Here is a 19,253-nt window from a genome sequence, read left to right as displayed (position 1 = left end):
TCCCCCAAGCAATCTTATATGTATCTCACTCACATATACTCACACTCATAAAAAAATTTCCATATTAATAATTTTGCAAAAGAAAACTTAAACAAAAAAAACAAAAAAAATAAAGTGAAAATCCTATGCTTTGGTCTGCATCCATCATTTCTTTGTAGGCAGATGGCATTTTTCATCATGAATCCTTTGGGATTGTTTTGGGTCATTGTATTGCTTATAATAGATAAGTTATTCGGTTGTTCATTTAATAAGTGTGGTTTATGTGTACATTGTTCTTCTGGTTCTGTTTATTTCACTTTCTTTCAGTTCGTTAAGTCTTTCCAGGTTTTCCTGAAATCATCCTACTCATCATTTCTTTTTTTTTTCCTTTTTTTTTTCTCTACTCATCATTTCTTATGGCACAACAATATTCTATTGATGGGCATCTCTTCAATTTCCAATTCTGTGCCACAAAAAGAGCCACTATAAATATTTTTGTACAAATAGGCCCTTTTCCTTTAATTTTTTTTAAAATTATTGACCTAGTTCTGGTATCAGCTCAATAATCACACTTTGATTGCCCTTTGGGCATGATTCTAAATTGTTCTCCAGAATGGTAGTTCACAATTCTACCAACAGTGCATTAATGTTTCAATTTCCCCAGTCTTCTTCAAAGTTTATCATTTTTCTTTTCTGTCACATTATCCAATCTGATAGGTGTTTAAATTCAAGAATTGTTTCAATTTGTATGTCTCTAATTAATAGTGATTTAGAGCATTTTTTCATATGATTATGGATAATTTTGATTTCTTCATCTGAAAACTGCCTGTTCATATCCTTTGACCATTTGTCAATTGGGAAACGACTTGTTTTCTTATAAATTTGATTCAGTTCCTTATATATTTGAGAAATGAGGCCTTTATTAGAGATACTTGCTAGAAATTCCTCCTTCCCCCTCCCTGATTTCTGCTTTCCCTCTAGTTTTAATTGTACTGTTTTTGTTTGTGTAAAGTTTTTTTAATTTAAAATAATCAGAATCATCCATTTTATATTTTATAATGCTCTCTGTCTTGTTTGGTCCCAAATTCTTCTTTTATCAATATATCTTGAGTTTTCTCTCCTTTCAGACTGGCCCAGAGTTCCACAGATCAAGGGGCCTATCCTGATTACCTTCTACTACTTCTACTAGAGTGTTCCAGAAGCCTAATAATTTAAGTTATTAAAGTTTCAAACTACACCAAAAGCCTATATAAACTATACTATACCAAAAGAACTACTGAATTTAATAGTGATAAACATTGGTCTCAGTATAATTGCAGTTCAAAGGGGGAGAGAGTTACTCTTGAATATTGACATTGCCCCATAAGGGTGCTAGTGAGAAACAGTACAGATATGATAACCCCATTGTCTCTAGACACATAGCAGGGCTGTTGGTTCAGATGGACAGCATGATTTGAACTCCAAAGATCCAAAGCTACTCAGATCAAACATATATAGAATTTTTAGACAAAAATGATGTGGCACTAATAGGACACAGCTCTGTCTCCAGTGAAACAAAGCTGTAAGGTAGCCTGGACCATTTAAATGAGGGTATTTTCTGGATTATCTAATAAAGAATGAGGAATGAGAGTCAAACAGTTGGGAAATTTAACAATAACAATGCCACAGTACAACACTGGCTGGAATAGTAGAGACATTAGGTCAAGCCACATATCCTGGAGGCTTATATAGCAATAAAATTGGATTTCACCAGCTCATAATAACATACACATCCTATTGTATACTTTATTGGGTTTATTTCTTCCAGACAGTACAAATTAAAGTAATTTAGCTATTAAGTCACATAGCAGTTAGAAAACAAGGCAGACATTTTAAAAGCTTTACAAGTAGCAACAACTTTGTCTCTCAAGAACTCTTCAAGTACCACATATTTAGGTCTAATCATGAGTGTATGTAGTAATTAATGTATAAGATGGGTAATATCTCTGCAAAATGAATTTACCTTATATTCTCACAACTTCTTATGTGATCTATTTCCATCAGAGTATTGATAAAATAAATTGAATTGACTTACACTCTGAGGATCTCCACATCCTCAGTACATATCCCCAAACTCCCTTTCAACTGATTCAATCTCTATTGATCCCGTGTTTTTCTCTTTCTTGAACTGAGTCTTTCTTCCACTGTTCCTGCCCTATTAGAAGTCTTTAATTTTTTGGTAGACCTTCTATTCTATAGATCCTTAACAACTATTCTTCCTACTAAAATATCATCTTAGTGCCATCTTCCTATTTCCTACTTGCTCCTTTTCCCTGATATTTTGCCCTTGCTAGATATTTTGATCTCTACTTTCTTCCAGGGATGCCCATCCAACATTGACTCCTTTCTCTTGCTTCTCTTAAAAACAATATCCTTCATGTGTGTATCTCATACAGTTTCTGCATTGTAGTTATGCTATCTATGACAGAGGTGTAGCTGGCTATACCATCTAGTCACAGGTCCTACCTTGATTCCACATATGTCTTCAAAGGTTCTCTTTTTTCTAAAATTGGTTTTTAGAATGTTGTTTTATAATCTTCCAGCTTCTGTGGGAGATTGTGAAAACAGGAGAAAAAAAGGACTTGACAAATAATGAGAAGGAAACCATTCATGTAGGTGACTTCGAGTAGTTTAGCCTACTAAAGTGCGTCAGAAGTTAGATTTTGGGAGAAATTTGGCAAAATTTTAGAGAATTTTGAAGAACAATCTTCAGGCCCAGATACTGGTCCAAATTCTACTTCCAGATTGAAAAAGAAGCAAGAGCCAAGGCAAGAAAAGTATTAAAAGAAAAGTATAAAAAAAAGGATTAAAATTGATCAGAGATAATCAAGGAAGATTAAGGGGTAAAACCTGAGGAGGAAGACTCAAGAAACAGAAAGAGAAAGAAGCTGGCAAAGTATGTTAAAAAAAAAAATTAGTAGGTTAAATGATTGATAGATGGGGAAAATTGATGAAACAAAGAAGGAAGAACAGAAAGGAACAGCAAAGAAACCTGTTTAGCTTTACCATAGAACGTGAGAAGGGCAGTGATGAAGTCATAAGGCTGAAAAAGTTTGAGAGAGCCAAGCAATAAAGGGTTCCATTTGATCCATGAGATTATAGAGAACCACTAGAGTTTATTAAGTAGAGGGGTGACATAGGCCAGCCTGTGATTTAGAAAAAGGACTTTGACATCTATTGGAGGATGAATTGGAGCAGGAAGAGAACTGAAGTATCTGCCCTTTTGTCCTCTCTTTTTCAGAGGGAGACCAGCCTCTACTTTGAGTAATTACTTGGCTATGGCAGAGAAAGATCATTAGAAAATTCTTGCTTTTCTTATCTGCTGAAAGCCACATCTTCACAGAGTGCTTCACCTGGCTAAATTTCATGATGAACTTCCGTGCCAAACTTTCCACTGAGCAGGCCTGTTCATCTGCCTTGCTGATCTTCATGTCTGGAACTGTTCTCCATCCTCACCCTATGGCTAACTTCCTATTTTTTTTTTCTGAATTTTGAATTACTCCTCTTCTGCTTCATTCTCTTCCAGTTATCCTTCAGTAGGTGGGCTGGGAGACCACAGGAGTACTGCTACAACTTTTGTTGTAACTAGAGGTGGAGTTTGACACACATATACTGCTAGATGAGTGTGGGTAGTTTGATAGCCATGTCTATCTACCCAAGCTTACTCATTTATTGCATGTGAATACGACTCATTCTTCCAAAAACATCTCCAGAATAGGGATATTCTGAGCCAAATTTCTGATTTAGAGTTTAGGAATAGGGGGTATAATTTAGAGTAACATTGTTGCTATGGAAATTCTGTTGGTTGCCAATGCCTGATGTTAGCAGTGAAAGGGATTATCAATTTCTAAGGAAGCCCATCATTCATTGGAAAACTTTTCCCCATGAGTAACCAATCTTCAAAGTAGGACATACTAATGACCATTTTGGCCCAGGAGAATCTCTGGGATTGAAAGTCCAGGAATAACACTTATTGGGCCAAGAACTGTAGACATTAATTATCCCATCTCTTGAAAGAGGAAAGGTGATGACTTTCAGTGCGATCAGTAAGCAGGGCACTGAGGTAGAGCCAAGAGTTTACTTTTCACATAGTTGTACATCCCCCTTGAAATATAAATTTCCCAAGATTTGTACCAGTTGTCACTAGGTCTCTGGAGCCCCCTGCTGGGGGGCTAGCAAGGTAATCAATCAATTCATAAGCATTTATTTAGGAACCTAGGTGCCAGGTGCTATATTAGAGAAAAAGATAAAAAGGAAACATTACCTGTCCTTGAGGAGCTTAAAGTCCACTGGCAGAAGCAATTTACATCACTGTCTGACCATTTGAGTCCTGGGGGAAGAAGTTGGACTTCCAAAAAGGCATTGTTCTGTCTTGGGCAGAAAAACCAATCCATCCTTAGGAATTAGTGCAATTGCAGAGTGTAGGAAGAAAACAAAAGAAAGATAAGGTTTAAGTCATAATGCATATTAGTAAAATTCAGAGAGTAGATTGATCCAGAAGCCATATTTAATATTACAATGATCCAAGGGACTGAGAGAAGATGGAAAAACCAGAGGCTAGAGCAATGTAAGCTGTGGAGATTTTCATGGGATCAACAGGCTTTTTTCTAGGAGTACTGATGAAATGGGGGTCTGAAATCTGCTTCCCAAACGTTTTGTCCTTTCATGGTAGCTTCTCCACAGTTACTTTTGTTTATAAGCATGGTCAGAGGCCATGGGGTCATGGGGATATATTGTCTTTGGACAGGGTCACCCTGCTTCCTTCTGATTCTACCAATCTGTTGAGATTGTGGCTTTCTTCTCTTCCCTTTTCCACACACATAGGCCTCACGTCTTGGGCTCTTTAGTTCTTTTACTTTCAATATGCATGGGTTCCATATAGTGAAGTAAGACTTAAAAATTGAACCTTTATAGACAAAATGGACCAGCTAGTGAGACAAAAAATTGCTACTTAAGATTTTTATCAGGCCAAAACTTTAGTTGATTCTAAATGGAATCATCTTTGTTTTCAGAGATAAATACATCTTCATATATGGTGAAAAAAAGCACAGATTTCTTCCAGACTTTTTTCCATGAAAAAATAGAAGGGGCATGTATAAAATAAAGATTTCAGCTATATGGGTAGAATAGCCTAGCTGGGGAATTTTGGAATGAGTAATATAACTCTTCTGTAAGTTTTTAAGTAGTCAAAGTTAAGCACAAAAATGAAATACCATCAGCAAAAAACATTATGATAAATTGTTACTTGAGCAATTGTGCAATACTGGAAAATTTTTGGTTAGATAAGCAAATCTAACATGGCATAATCCTGTTTCCTGTCTTTTTTTCGTTAAAGATGTACTGTCGTAATTTGTATTCTTTATGTGTTATAGTTTCCTCTCTCCTCCTGTCTCATACTTCCTTTTCTATCATTACAATTTTCATTCAATTAATTTGAGAAGCATTTATTGCTTATTCCCCAGTACTTTGATAGACATTGAGGACATAAAGACAATAATGTTAACAGTCTCTGTCCTCAAGGAGTTTACTTTCTGCTGGGGGAAACATATTCACAGATTAAATAAAAGCAAAATATACACAAAATCATTTTATAGAGAGGAGGCACCAGCAGTTGGGAAGATCAGGAAACACAAATGGAACATGTTTTTTGAGCAGAGCCTTGGAAGAAAAATTAGGAGGGAGAACATTGTTATCTCTTAGCTTTTTTTTCAGGTCATTCCCTCCTTCTTTGACTTCCCTTCCACTCCCAATTCAACTCTGCACTGTCCTCTCAAATTCCTTGTCTCCTTGTCCCTTGCCAGATGTTAGTACTTGATTACTCCTGATAATTGTCTTCTCCACTCTGATTTATGTATTGCTGAACAAAGTTGGAGGAAGTCACATTATAACTTCATGCTATACAGGTCTTTTTGTGTTGACAAAAATTGGAAATCGAGGGAATGTCCTTCAAATGGGAAATGCCTGAACAAGTTGTAATATATAATTGTGATGGAATGTTGTTATACTATGAGAAATGACAAGCAGGATGCTTTGAGAAAAATCTGGACTTACATGATCTGATACAAAGTGAACAGAACCAGAAGAACACTGTGTACAGTGACAGCAATGTTGCATAATGATCAGTTTGAAAAATTTTGCTACTCTGATCAAGAAAATTCCAAAGGACTCATGATGAAAATGCTATTCACTTCTGTAGAGAGGATTGATGAATTCTGAATGCAGATTGAAACATACTTTTTCCACTTTATTTTTCTTGTTTTTGCATGTCTATGTGTTTTGCATGATTTCACATGTACAACTGATATTAAATTGCTTTCCTTCTCAAGGGATAGGGGAAGGGCAGGAGAGAGGAAGAGAATTTGGAATTTAAATATTTTAAAAATAAATGTTAAAAAAAAAAAAAAAAAAGCTGTGGGGGCAGCTAGGTGGCGCAGTGGATAGAACACCAGCCTTGAATTCAGGAGGACCCGAGTTCAAATGTGATCTCAGACACTTAACAGTTAATACTTCCTAGCTGTGTGACCCTGGGCAAGTCACTTAACCCCAGCCTCAGGGGAGGGGGGAAGCTGTAAATGTAATTGATAAGTATTTAATAAAATGAATAAAAACATACTTAAAAAATTTAAGTGCTAAAAATAAATAGGAAATAAAACTTTATGCTGTATAACTTCACTTGAACCCTAATTGCAGAAAAGATTTCCTATTTTCTTTTATTTTACTGAGAAAATGAAGGTCATTTGATGTTAGCTCCCTTTTCTTCCTGTCAAAACTCTTTGTCATCACATCCTTCCCCTTACTTTTAATTTTCTTCTATAATTTTTACTCTCCTCTTCTTTATTTTTAAATTCTTTTATATTTATTTTTAATTACTTATTTTATTTTTCTCTTTTATTTGACAATGAGGTAACTTGTCAATGCCAGCCCCTGTAAGTCTGCCTTTGATTCCATTTCCTCTCTTCTTCTCTGCCTTATGATAGGTAATCTCAGTAATCCTCAGCCTCAGATTTTTTCTTCACTGTCTTCAAAACTTTTCATTTTCCAGTTCTAACAAATCACCATCCCCTCAAGCCTTTGCCTTGGATCTTCTTTTTTTTCCTGTCAAATGCCTAGAAAAGGTTGGTTCTGTCTTGCCTTCTCTCACTCTCTTTTCAGGCTTTTGTAATCTTCTTACCTCATCATTCTTTCATCGAGACTACTGTCTCAATATTTATCTGTGAGCTCTTGATTGCCAAATCTGATGGTCTTTTCTCAGTCTTATCCCTCTCAAAATTACTGATTTTTTTTTTCCTGGGAGAGTCTTTTTTTTCTCTGCGTCTCATGATTTTCTTCCTACTTGTCTTATCATTCCTACTTAAATTCTATCATCTATATCAACCTTCTTCATAAACTCCCCATTTTTTTTTCTCTTTTCTCTTGGCTACCTCATTAAGTCTAATGAGTTTAATTATCATCTCTACGCTAATAACTTCCAGCTCTCTATATGTAGCCTTGATCTCTCTCCTGAGAGACAAAAATAGTGCTGGACTTCCAACTCAGGAAGACCTGACTTTAAATTTGGTCTTGGAAATTTTCCAGCTGTGTGACCTTGGGCTGTTTGCCTCAATTCCCTTAACTAATCTCAGAATCAGGTGAGAGAGAATGATTTCTGCTGGAGAGTTTTTGTTCATAGTAATAATCACAAGGACATTTTAACTCATTTTTAAAAATTTGCAGATAAAATAATTGTAGAAAAGATTCATTGAAATACATAATGTATTGAGCTGTCTAGTGTAGTTTAATAGTATTTAATTAACACACATTTATACGATACTTTGTTTTTCTTTTTGGAGTCAGTGGGGATTAAATGACTTGCCCAGAGTCACACAGCTAGTAAAAGTATCTGAGATCAAATTTGAACTCAGGTCCTTCTGACTCCAGGCCTCTATCCACTGTACCACCTAGCTGCTCTAGTACTTTGTTTTTCAAAGAACTTCCCTCACAATAATTCTGGGACATAAAATCTTAATATTTCCATTTTATAGTAAGCAAAATATTGATATTGATGAAAGGCATATTTGTTCCCATTTAAAAAAAAAACTCTCCTGGAGAAAAAAGGAGAATTAAGAAAAGGAAAGGACCATTGTTTAGGGTAAGTGATAATGAATGATAGGAAGGAAAAACATTCAACTTTGATTTGCTCTTTTTTTTTTTTTTGGTGAGAATAATCATTAGGAAGACATTTTCAAATTCCCCCTTAGACAGTTACTATTCATGTCATTGAACTTCTCTAGTCCTCAGTTTCCTTATTATAAAACAAGGGAGTTGGATTTGATGATCTCAGAGATCTTATCCAGCATTAAATTTATAATGTATGAAAACCATGTCAAATTAAACAAGTCATCAGATCCAGACAAACTATTTCATAGGATAATGAAAAAAAAAACTAGTGTGGGATTTCTGAGCAGTTATAAATGATTTTTGAAAGAGTACAGAGATACCAGAACATACACATGAACTATATGAATATATTTATTCACAGAAGTTGCTCCTGGGAGGCTGAATAAATATAATAAAAAGGCAGTATTATCTAAATTAATTTACATGCTCATTGTGGTTCCAAACTGCCAAAGAATTATTTAATGGAACAAAGAAAAAAAATAATAATGAAAATCATTTAGAAGAATAAAAGATCAAGGATATCAAAGGAAATAATGAAAAAAAAAAAAGGTGGAAATAAGGAGACCTACCATTACTAGCACTCAGACTAATACTATAAAGCATTAATCATTAAAATGATTTGTTTTTAGCTAGAAAATAGATTGATCAGTGGAAGAGATTAGGTACAAAACTTAACAAAAGCCAACTAATCTAATAGCTTAGTTGGAGAGTTGGAATCCTTAGCAATTTTAAACTTTTGTGATTCTGTTATTTTGGAGAGAGAATGACCTACTAAGCTGAATAGATGACATAGTGACTAGATTGTCACCCACTAGAGAGAGAGACCTTCTATCTAGATATTCACTTATCCTAAGGGAGCATGAAGGAACAAAAAGTGGTGATGCTTGAGATTGTTTTCAGGATCCCTATCCATAAGATAGAAAGTCTTGCTACAAAATCTTGATGCCTCTAGGATATTTCAAATAAAGGACCAATAGAGGACTATTTTACAATTAATAGAGTAGGTATTCTTTAGACTAGCTCCAGACAATGACCGGGACTCTTTGAAAATGACACTTGTAACCTAATGGAGGAACAAGTAGGACTATCATGTGAACAGGAAATTTGAGGATTTGGGCTGTATTTTGGTGCACAAATATGTTTGTATGTGCATACATGAGTAAAATTTTTATATACATTTTTATTTTTCTGAATATAATAAAAATCAAATAAGACACACATATATACACATATATATTATAAAATAAGCAAATATTGATGAAATTATACATCTATTATGTATAGATTACTTTTCTTTTTTAAATATAAAAACAGGTAGTACTCTTTGTAATGACCCTGTGATATAATATTCAACATAATATTTTTCAAAGCTATCCTATTTGTCTGTGATTCTTTCTGGCCATCCTTTCTGGCAGCCTTTTCTGTGATCACAGAAAATGGTTTATTCACTTGCTATGAACAGTTGCCCCCAAAGAAGGGGCTGTATGTAGATGATTTGAGACAAGATGTTGAATGAGAATAAAATTGAATTTGGAACACTGTGGAAGATTCCCAAAGCTTTGTCAGAGCAAGCACAGGAGATGAGCTAATAAACTGACAGCAGCTTCTTCACAGCCTGCTGCAGTCATTGGAGATCTTGGGAAGAGGCAGCTAGATGGGAGAGTGTTTAAAGTACTGGATTTGGAGTCAGAGAGACTTGCGTTGAAATTCTGCCTAGACACTATATATTTGATCTATTGCAAGTCACAATTTCTCCCAGCCTCAGTTTCTTTATTGTGAAATGGGAATAATAATAGCACCTGCCTCTAAGGATTGTTTCAAGAAACAAATAAGATAGTAAAGAGCTTTTCAAACTTTAAAGAGTTTTTGAACCCTAAAATTCTCAGCTATCATTATTATTTTATTATTATGGTGCCCGACCACACAGGGGTGCAGTCAGCGCCCATCCTCCCTCAGTTATCCATAGACTCAGAACTTAGGTCTCAAGCCAGTGTGCTCAAAGATCATCTACTGTATCAAATCTTTGTCAACATACAGGAATGTATATCTGATGGAATTTGAAGGCACTGAAGATTTTTGATAGGCACTCATTCTTCTACCCCAAAGGACAGATAAGCAACCAGAGCATTCCACGGTGGCAACAGCAGAGTTTCCTGGATTCTCCAGCCAGTGATTAAGTTGACATCCAGTGCCATAACATAACAAATAAAGGTACCACTCACATAACAAGTACAGGATCACATAATACCTTCTAGGGCACATGACATACATGTAAAGCCTATTATCAATGCACGGCTACTGTACGTTTTGTATTGTATAATCATTATTTGTGTCCATGTAAGTAGATATCTATCTAGTGTAATTTGAAAAGACTGAAAATTTTTTGACTCTAAGGAACACTCAACAATGTCTACTTCTCCCAACCTTTTCTTCATATTTTGGGAAGCAGCATTAGGTAATTTAAACAACCCTATGTAACTTCCCCAGAGGGAATTGTGGAGGACCAAGAGACAGTTTGGGATAGAGAGCTGTGTTCTCTTGAGCAGCTAAATCTGTGGGAGGTGTTGATGCAAGTGGGAGGAGGTAACTCAGCAGGATATTCATGGCACAGACCTAGAAGGGGGTGAGAGAAGGGCAGTGTTCCTGGCTGCAGACCACACTTTTGAACAGGTCAAGCTCGCTGGAATGTAGTACGAAGGAGTATTTCAGAAATGGAGACTCCCTGTTCTGGTGCTGTTTCGAGTTGTTAACACTCTCTGCCATGGTCAAGATGGTAGTGTGCTCTTTCCCTATGGGGCCATGATAAAAACCTAGCTGAGAGATGAGAGCTGCAGATGGAGTGATGGGCAGTGCAAAATGCCAAGCTGAGAATCAGGGAACATATGGCGTGATCTTCTAGGGTTATTGGGCAAGCAGGAGAAAGGCTGTGCAGGGCTGTGAGGAGGGCCATGGTGGAAAGCATGGAGAGAGCAGCAGCTGACTACCTCCTGGCAGCTCAGGAGGGAGAACCACAGAAGGCAGTGACAGAGTTGGAGGCATGAGGGGCTGGCAGAGGAGCTGACCAGAATGGATGAGCAAGTGTGAGCACCCCCTGCTGGAACAATACTGTATAGGACCGACACTACACGTAACATGTACCTGCTTTTGGTGGTGATGGTAACTGAGCAGTATTGCAGTTTTGTGTTGTTTTGTTGTCTGTTGGCTGTGATAAAAACCCTATTTGTTTTCCATGTATCCTTTAAATATTGTGCACCAGGAATTGTGTGTTTGCAAGGAGAATTGGAAAGTGCCCCATTGGGTGGTGGAAGTTTTCAGATTGTCTCGGGATCCAAAGAAATGAAAGACCCACCAAAGTGTATCCATCCCCTCATGGTCTCTGAGTAGAGCAGACACAAGAATTACCAAAGTCAACTTAAATTGATCTACAGACACTTTAACGTGACCCTCACTTATTAACAGCTGTTCTCCCCATACCACACACACACACACACACACACATCTGCAGCTGGAGCTACTGCTGTGACTGCCAAGGATAGAATCCTTTGTGGAAAAGCTTGTAAATTTTTAGAGAATCTTCCAGTTCAAAAGTAGAGTAAGATGAACAGCTGTAAGGGGATCTGGCCTTGGGAATAGACTCCTAGGTGGGACCAACCATCTTCTTCTCATCCTGCCTGAATTTTTCATTATATTTTCTTCTGTCTGAACTTCTACTTATGAGGCAGTCATTTGAGTTAATAGACTTTTAAACATTTTGCCACTTTTTAACAAATTGCCTCTCTGGGTATTAAGGAGTTTGTCTTTACTACATTAATATGATGTAGTATAATTAGCATGTTATGAAAGGACATTATGGTTTTGGGTGTCCTTTTGTGTCTCTCATTTGTGTGTAATGTGGAAATGGATAAAGTGATCCCAGTCTCTGGTTAATAATGAAATAGGCCAGTTCATAACTGTGCATGAAACCATAGCTTAAGCTGTGGCCTTTTTCCTACCTAGAGGTAGGTCTGCTGGACAGTTCCATGGAAAGGGAGAAAGCTATACTCACTTGGAGGGAGACAACATAGCCCTGGTACTGTATAGTGGTGTCAAGGCAAATGGGGCCAATAAGTGATACATAAGAGTTCTCTAACATGTTGACTTAGAAAACCTCACAAATTTATGTGTTTCTTTTCTTATTAATATACATTTAAATCAGAAATAAATTTATTTTAACGTGGTTTAGGCCACACTTTGGAATTTGTGGTCCATGTGTTTGACTCTTCTGAGAAGTAGAAAGAGTACTGAATTTGCATTTAGGAGACCTGGAATCAAAACTTGATCCTGCTGCTTACCTTCTTAGGTGAGTCAGCAAGTTTTCTGGGACTCAAGTTTGATCATATTAAAAAGAACCGTTTAGAATAGATGATTTCCTCAAAATTCTATTTTAGTAGTCAACAATATTTGATTTGAAAACTCTGATCATCCTTTAATTCTTCATTCTCACCCTACATTTCCAGTGAGCTGCAAATTCTTGTTTTTATCTCCACAACATCTTTCATATATATATGCCCTTTTCCCTACTTACATAGCCTCCATCTTGGTTCAAGCCCGCATCTTGCCTGGACTATAGTAATAGCCTACTAATTGATTTCCCTGTCTCAAATCCATTCTTTGAACAGGTTCTCTAGTGGTTTTCTTCCTTCCTTTCCTCCTGTTTCTTAATCTGTCAGTGTCTCTCTATCTCCTTCCCTCCCTTCGTCCACCTTTCCTTCCCTCCTTCTTCCCTCCCTTTTTCCTCTCTCTTTTCTTTCTTTCTTTTCTCCCTTTGCTTCTTTCCTTTCTTTCCCTCCCTCCTTCCCTTCCTTCCTTCCTTCTTTTTCCTCCTTTATTTCTTAATTTCTTTTATTCATTTATTCTTTCTTTTTGAGATGAGTTCTAACATGCACTTTATTACATTTGCTGATCTATTTTATGTGCAATAATTGGTTCTTTTAAAATTTATACCAAGGTAATCTGTAATAATAACTCTTGCCCCTAAATCAACAGAGGTGTAATTTGATGTTTGCTGAATGTAATTCATCCCTTCAGATGAAAATTATCACTTTTCGTTTCTCTTTTGCAGTTGGACTAGGTAACTTTCACACAATCAGAATGTTGTAGATGCATCAGACAAAGGTAGTAACTGGTGCTGAAATAAGCTAAAAGACCAAGAAAACATTGGAAAACGTGTGTTTCACTTGTATTAGACCTGCTATGAGAATAGCAGAATAATGTGTATTATATAGCTCCTTTATGTTATATGCACTTCTTCTGACATTAAAGGAAAGCTGGCTGGCTTGATTTCCCTGAAGTTTTTGCCATAGGTCCCTTCCTCTTGGATTCTTCTTTCTTAGGGCTTGATTCAGTATGCATTTTGCCAGAGTAGCCAGGCTTCATCTTCACAAGTATGAAGCAGTTTAACTGATGGGAGGCACAATTTTCTTAGTATTTGTATCTCATGGTTAAGCTTTCTTTAACATTTTTTTTAACCTATTCAGTGCCCAGTGAATTTGAAGCAATGGAAGACACAGGTAAACATTTACAATCTGGCATGTATAATCATCTCTTTTTCATTCATTTGTACCATTGATTTCATAACATTACCAGAAATGGCTTCTGTACCAATACAGTGCCAGTATTTTTTGCTGATCTTATGTTTCTGATATTCTTAGAATGGTCATCGACCTTCTTGTGATTCAGCTGGGTCTGGGCAGTTGCCAGCTACATGGGCACGCAACTGAGGCCACCTCATCCTGATGCTCTGGCAGCTTTGGCTACTGCCACCATATTGTATCCAGGATTCTCTTCAAGCTCAGTAAGACTATGTTACATATAACTCCTTTTATTTTCATAAGAAGAGAGAACATTAGAAAACTTTTAATAGGCCAATGAAATTGACTTTAGTTCTTGGAAAAATTCTAATGGATCATTAAAATTCTAATAGATCTAATGGATTATTTAAAGAGATGGTAGTTGAACCAAGAAAAGGTCATGACACATTAACTTCATTTTCTTTTATGATAGAATAACTAAATTAATAGTTAGAAGAATGCTATAAATGTAGCTTATGTAGATTAAAGCAAAGCTTTTATAAAAAGTTATCCCATCATTTCATGGTAAAGAAGATGAAAGGATGTTGATTAGATAATACAATTTGACATATTCAGAACAAATTGCATGACCACACCCGCAGATTGATTGTTAAAGGTTTACTTTCAATGTGGTAAGGAACTCTAGTGACAGTTCCCTAGATCTGTGATTAATCCTGTACTTTAAGTTTTTTTGTTAACATTTTGCATAAAATGATGACATGCTCATCAAATTAGTAGGTGACATAGAACTGAAAGGGATAACAAACACACTGGACAATAAAGTTAAGATCTGAATTGCTCTTTACAGATTAGAACATGGACTGAATTTAATAAGATGAAATTCCAGAGGGATGATGTAATGTCTAACACTTGGATACAAGTAATGAATTCCACAAAAACAAGATGGGGAAGGCAAGGTTAGACAGCAGTTCTGAAAAAGATCTGAGATTGTAGTAGACTGCAGACTCAATGTTAGTCAGGAGTATGATATATGACAGATAAGAAATCCAAAGCAATTGCAGACTACCTTGAGGGAAGCATAACTATAAAGAATAGAGAGGAGACAGTTTCACTGTATTCTTTCAGATCTCATTTGGACATCATGTTCTGCTCTGGGAATAAAAGCTTAAGGACATTGAGAAGCTTTAAGAGCATTCACAAAGGGCAGCTAGAATGGAGAAAGATCAAAGTCAGAAATTATATGAACACAACTATATAACACTTTACACACAAATAAAGTCAGATCTAAATAATTGGAAAAATATCAAGTGCTCTTGGGTCGGCCAAATGAATGTAACAAAAATGACAATAATACCCAAATTAACCTACTTATTTAGTGCCATACCAATCAAACTCCCAAGCAATTATTTTACAAATCTGGAATGGGGAAAGACTGTGAGTACATTTTAAATGAGAATCAGTTGTGGGCATTTGGGACCTGAATGGGAAAAAGTTGGGGAAAGAGGTGCTATGAAACTGTCTCTAAGCATTTGAAGACCTGACAAGTGGAGGGATCAGATTTGTGTTTGGTCCTCTGAGGCCAAATCAAGAAACTAGTTCATCAAATATAACTGTTTGGTCTTCCTGTTTCACTATGAGGCAAGAAGGTATGTGAAGACCTCATTGGAAACTCCATAGCCACCCCACTGGCTCTTGACTAGACTATGAAATTTGGCTTCTGGTTGGCCTCTGCCTCGAGTCTCTCCTCACTCAGCTGTCATAGTGATCTTCCTAAAAAGACCACAGCCTGACCCCATCGCTCCCAAATCAGTCAACCCTAACCCCAATGACTCTTCATTACCTCGAGGATCAAATCTAAAATCCACTGTCTGACTAGCTAACTTTCCAGTCTTCTTATACTTTACTTTCTTCTCTATATAAGTCAGTGACACCATCTCTTAGCTAGCTATTCCTTGAACAGGGCACTCCGTCAGACTTCTGATTGGCTCTTCTGCTTGGCATTCTCTCCCTTCTCATTTCTGACTCCTGGCTTCCTGACTCAGCTAAAATCCCCCTCTTCTCCAGGGAGTCTTTCCTGATGCCTCAAATACTATCGCTTTTTATGATATTCTCTAGTTTATTCCAAACATAACTTGTTTGAAGATAGTTGTTTGCATGTCGTCTCTTCCCCTTAGGGGAGGGGAGGGACTGGTTCTGTCCTTCTTTGTACCCTCACTACTTAACACAGTTTCTGGTATATAGTAGATAACTTAATAAATGCTTGTTGACTTGCTTGGGGATTTGAACTTCTAGGAAGGCCGATCCTGTCATTAACTCTTCCAGCCTAAACAGGAGGAGTCTACTTTTTTAAGGATAAGGAAATTCTATAATCACATTGAACTTGGTCACATCTTGCATTGTGAGATGCACTTGAGAATTGAGGCAATTTTTCATAATATCTAGAATCTGTAATTTCCTCCTACTTATTATATATGTGATGATATAGTTTTGGGTTTTTTTTTTAATGCTTGAGTCTTGTAATGGCAAATGCAATCCTTTGTCACTGAGAATTGGAAAGGAATCAACATTGCTTAGTGTAGAATATATATGATACATATGTCTTAATGACAATAAAGCCTTGTTAAGATCTTTTATTGGAAATTGATTCTCTCTCTCTCTTGTGGAATTCGAGATAGCATTTCACATGAGGAATCACAGGGGTGAGGAGTGAGGGAAATAGAAATACCTCACCCTAGAGAACAAGTCAAGACTAGTGGTGGCACTTACCAGATAATTGTATGTATCCTGTAAATGTAGCAACTTTTGCTTTTTAATTTTGGCCCTAAAATCAGCTAAGAAGATAAGGTCTCTCCTTTTGACATCATAAATAAAATATCCCTTTTGGGCAGATAGTCCTGTTGCACCTGAAAGCATAGATAAGACCCTGCATATTCTCCCTTTGTTTTCTAACCTTGAATAAATTAGAAAACATTCTACTTCCCTGCTCCTTAGCCAATTGCTAGGCTCAAAGAATCAAAAATCTCAATACAAAAACCTTGAGTCAGAAGTGGTAGACCACACTGTCCTCCCCAATAATCATTAAATTGTAACTTTCAAAAGAAAGAAGTATGTTGAACACACATCAGTGATGGGAGATTTCCTAAACATAAATATGGAAAATTGGGAAGCTATTTTTTGGAAATACAACATTACCCCAATCAGCTATACCAAAGGTGTCAGACTTGTGGCCCCCCAAAAATCGTAAATGCAGCCCAAAGTATATTAAAGTGGAAATGGGAAATTTTTAACAAGATAAATAATAATGCAATGCAACATTGATTATGTGGAATTTGTGCTTTTCAAAATTAATATGTGGCTTGATTTAAATTTGACTCCATTCTACATCATTGCCCCATTCTCAGTTCAGATTTGGAGATTCTCAATATCCCATTTCACTTAGCTGTAAAGAATATCCTTTAACAAGGACACTGACTCTCATTAGATAGAATGTCTCTAGTTGCTGGTTGAATATCTTTCTATTCTTTTTAGACTTGGTTGTAGCTATGTAATTTATTACAAAAGTGTATTATTAAGCAAAAATTTAAATACTGTATGAAGGTACACATCATTTTTTTTTTTTGCCTTATTAGAGTTTCTCATCTAGATTGAATTTGAGTTTCATTCCCCACCCCAACCCTCCCACCCCCTTCTCATTTTCCCCAACTGCTCATCTGGAAATTCACAAATCCTGTATCTGTTTCCTATAGTGAGCAGCTTGTACTTTGAGGGTTAGGTGGGCAGAAAAGGAGCAATTCCATACATTTTGCTTTATTGATGATAGAAAAGAAGGGGCAATATGAGTCTTTTTAAATTTGTTTTGTTAAATATAAATAGGAAAATGTTCATTGCCTTTCTTTTTTAGTTACTTTCTATCTGTAGTAATGTGATACCTGAAACTTACTAAGATTATAGGTCTCTCAAAGGGGATCTTAGAGATCTTCTGGTCTAATCTTGTCTTTTTGGTTGAGGAAGTAGATGCCCAGAAAAAGATGTATCTGGTGGTCCCTGGTAACAAAGAGTCTGAACCATAGATGCAGGTAGCCAATCCAAATCATAGAACTCTTGGATTAAAATCCAGATCCTTTGACCCCAGATCAGTGCTCTTTCTACTGATATGCTGTCTAGGAGTTTCATTGTGGAATGTTCTGTTCCTCCCATTCCTTGCTTTATAGTTGATTTTTTTTTCCTTCAACCATGCAGATGGATTTTCCCATCTTACATTCAGTGACTTATTAAGAAGATTTGGATGCTAATGAGTTTGTTGTTTTTCCCTTCCATTAGATGGACATTACTGTGGAGACGCTCTTTGGCTACATGCAGGAGCGACAGAAAAGGTATTCTAAGTATGCTGAGCAGATCCAGAAGGTCAATGAAATATCCTCTATTCTACGCCGTATACAAATGGGCATTGACCAGACTGTACCTCTGATGGAAAGATTGAACAGCCTGCTTCCTGAGAATGAGAGGTTGGAGCCCTTTAGCATGAAACCAGATCGTGAGCTCAAGTCATAGTTGTTTCCATTTCCCAGGACTGGCCAGAGATTTTTCTCCATGGAGGGAGAATAATGCCCAGAGAATATTTGGAGCAATTATACCACTATCAGGCAAGACTTGGCTTTTCATTTGGTTTCCTGCTCTCCATGATGGGAAGAGAAGCAATCCAACTAGGGACAGGACTCCCTGATCTGGAGTCAAGGGGATTGTTCCTACTTGGTGTGAACCAGATTCTTTCATCTTACCAGTCTGAAAGTCTTGAAGGCCAGCATCAACTATGTTACTAAAACATAAACCATTTAGTCCTTGTCGACTCTTCAAAGAACTCTGCCCTAGAAATTCTTTGTTGCTGTTATTGTCATCATATGAATTAAGCGTGTTGAGTCTAGTTCCAGATAAGCTGATCCAGTTAAAACAGGAGAACTGGAGAGGTTATTTTCATGACTTTAGGTATTTGTCAGTACATAACTGTCAAAAGACCCTTTGATTTATAGGGTTATAAATGAAAAACTTTAATCCATATGTGTCTGTTTTCTTACTATTCCTACACTAGCTATGTCAAGTCTTTTGGTTGGGATTCCTACTTTGGCTAAACCTGGATACATTTTGCTTTGGTTATGTTATACCCATTTTTTTTTTTGTTGGGCTCCATGTGCACAAAACACTCTTTTAGCACCATCATCTCGCTGGTTCATATCACTTTTAAATGATTGGTATGCTCGACCTAACTATGGTATAGGTTGGGCTGTATATTGGGGTCATAGGATTATAGATTTAGAACTAGAAGGCGCTTCAGAAGTTTTAATCTAACTGGTTGATTTTACAGATGAAATTTACAGAGAAAATTAAGGAGTTATGATTTATTCAACCAGACAATAAACATTGAAGGCAGAATTTGAGTCTTCTGTCTCCAAATGCAATAGTCTTTCCTATCATCATGAGGGCCAACGCCTTCATTTTACAGATAATTAAGAT

At 36.6% G+C, this 19,253-nt stretch overlaps 1 protein-coding gene across 1 annotated transcript in view; it reads left to right on the top strand.

The window, feature by feature from the left end:
• The window catches only part of BORCS5 (BLOC-1 related complex subunit 5), a 93,945-nt gene extending 75,147 nt beyond the window's left edge, over positions 1 to 18,798 (top strand). The window contains exon 4 of the mRNA XM_074269160.1: positions 18,066 to 18,798. Within this exon, the coding sequence (XP_074125261.1) occupies positions 18,066 to 18,296 (231 nt within the window). The 3' untranslated portion in view covers positions 18,297 to 18,798. The remainder of the gene's footprint in view (positions 1 to 18,065) is intronic.
• The last annotated feature ends 455 nt before the right edge of the window (positions 18,799 to 19,253 follow it).

The sequence above is a fragment of the Sminthopsis crassicaudata genome, chromosome 5 (genome assembly GCF_048593235.1).
Source record: "Sminthopsis crassicaudata isolate SCR6 chromosome 5, ASM4859323v1, whole genome shotgun sequence".
NCBI lineage: Eukaryota > Metazoa > Chordata > Mammalia > Dasyuromorphia > Dasyuridae > Sminthopsis > Sminthopsis crassicaudata.
Note: the sequence above shows the minus strand (reverse complement) of the source record. Positions and strands in the feature narration are given on the sequence as shown.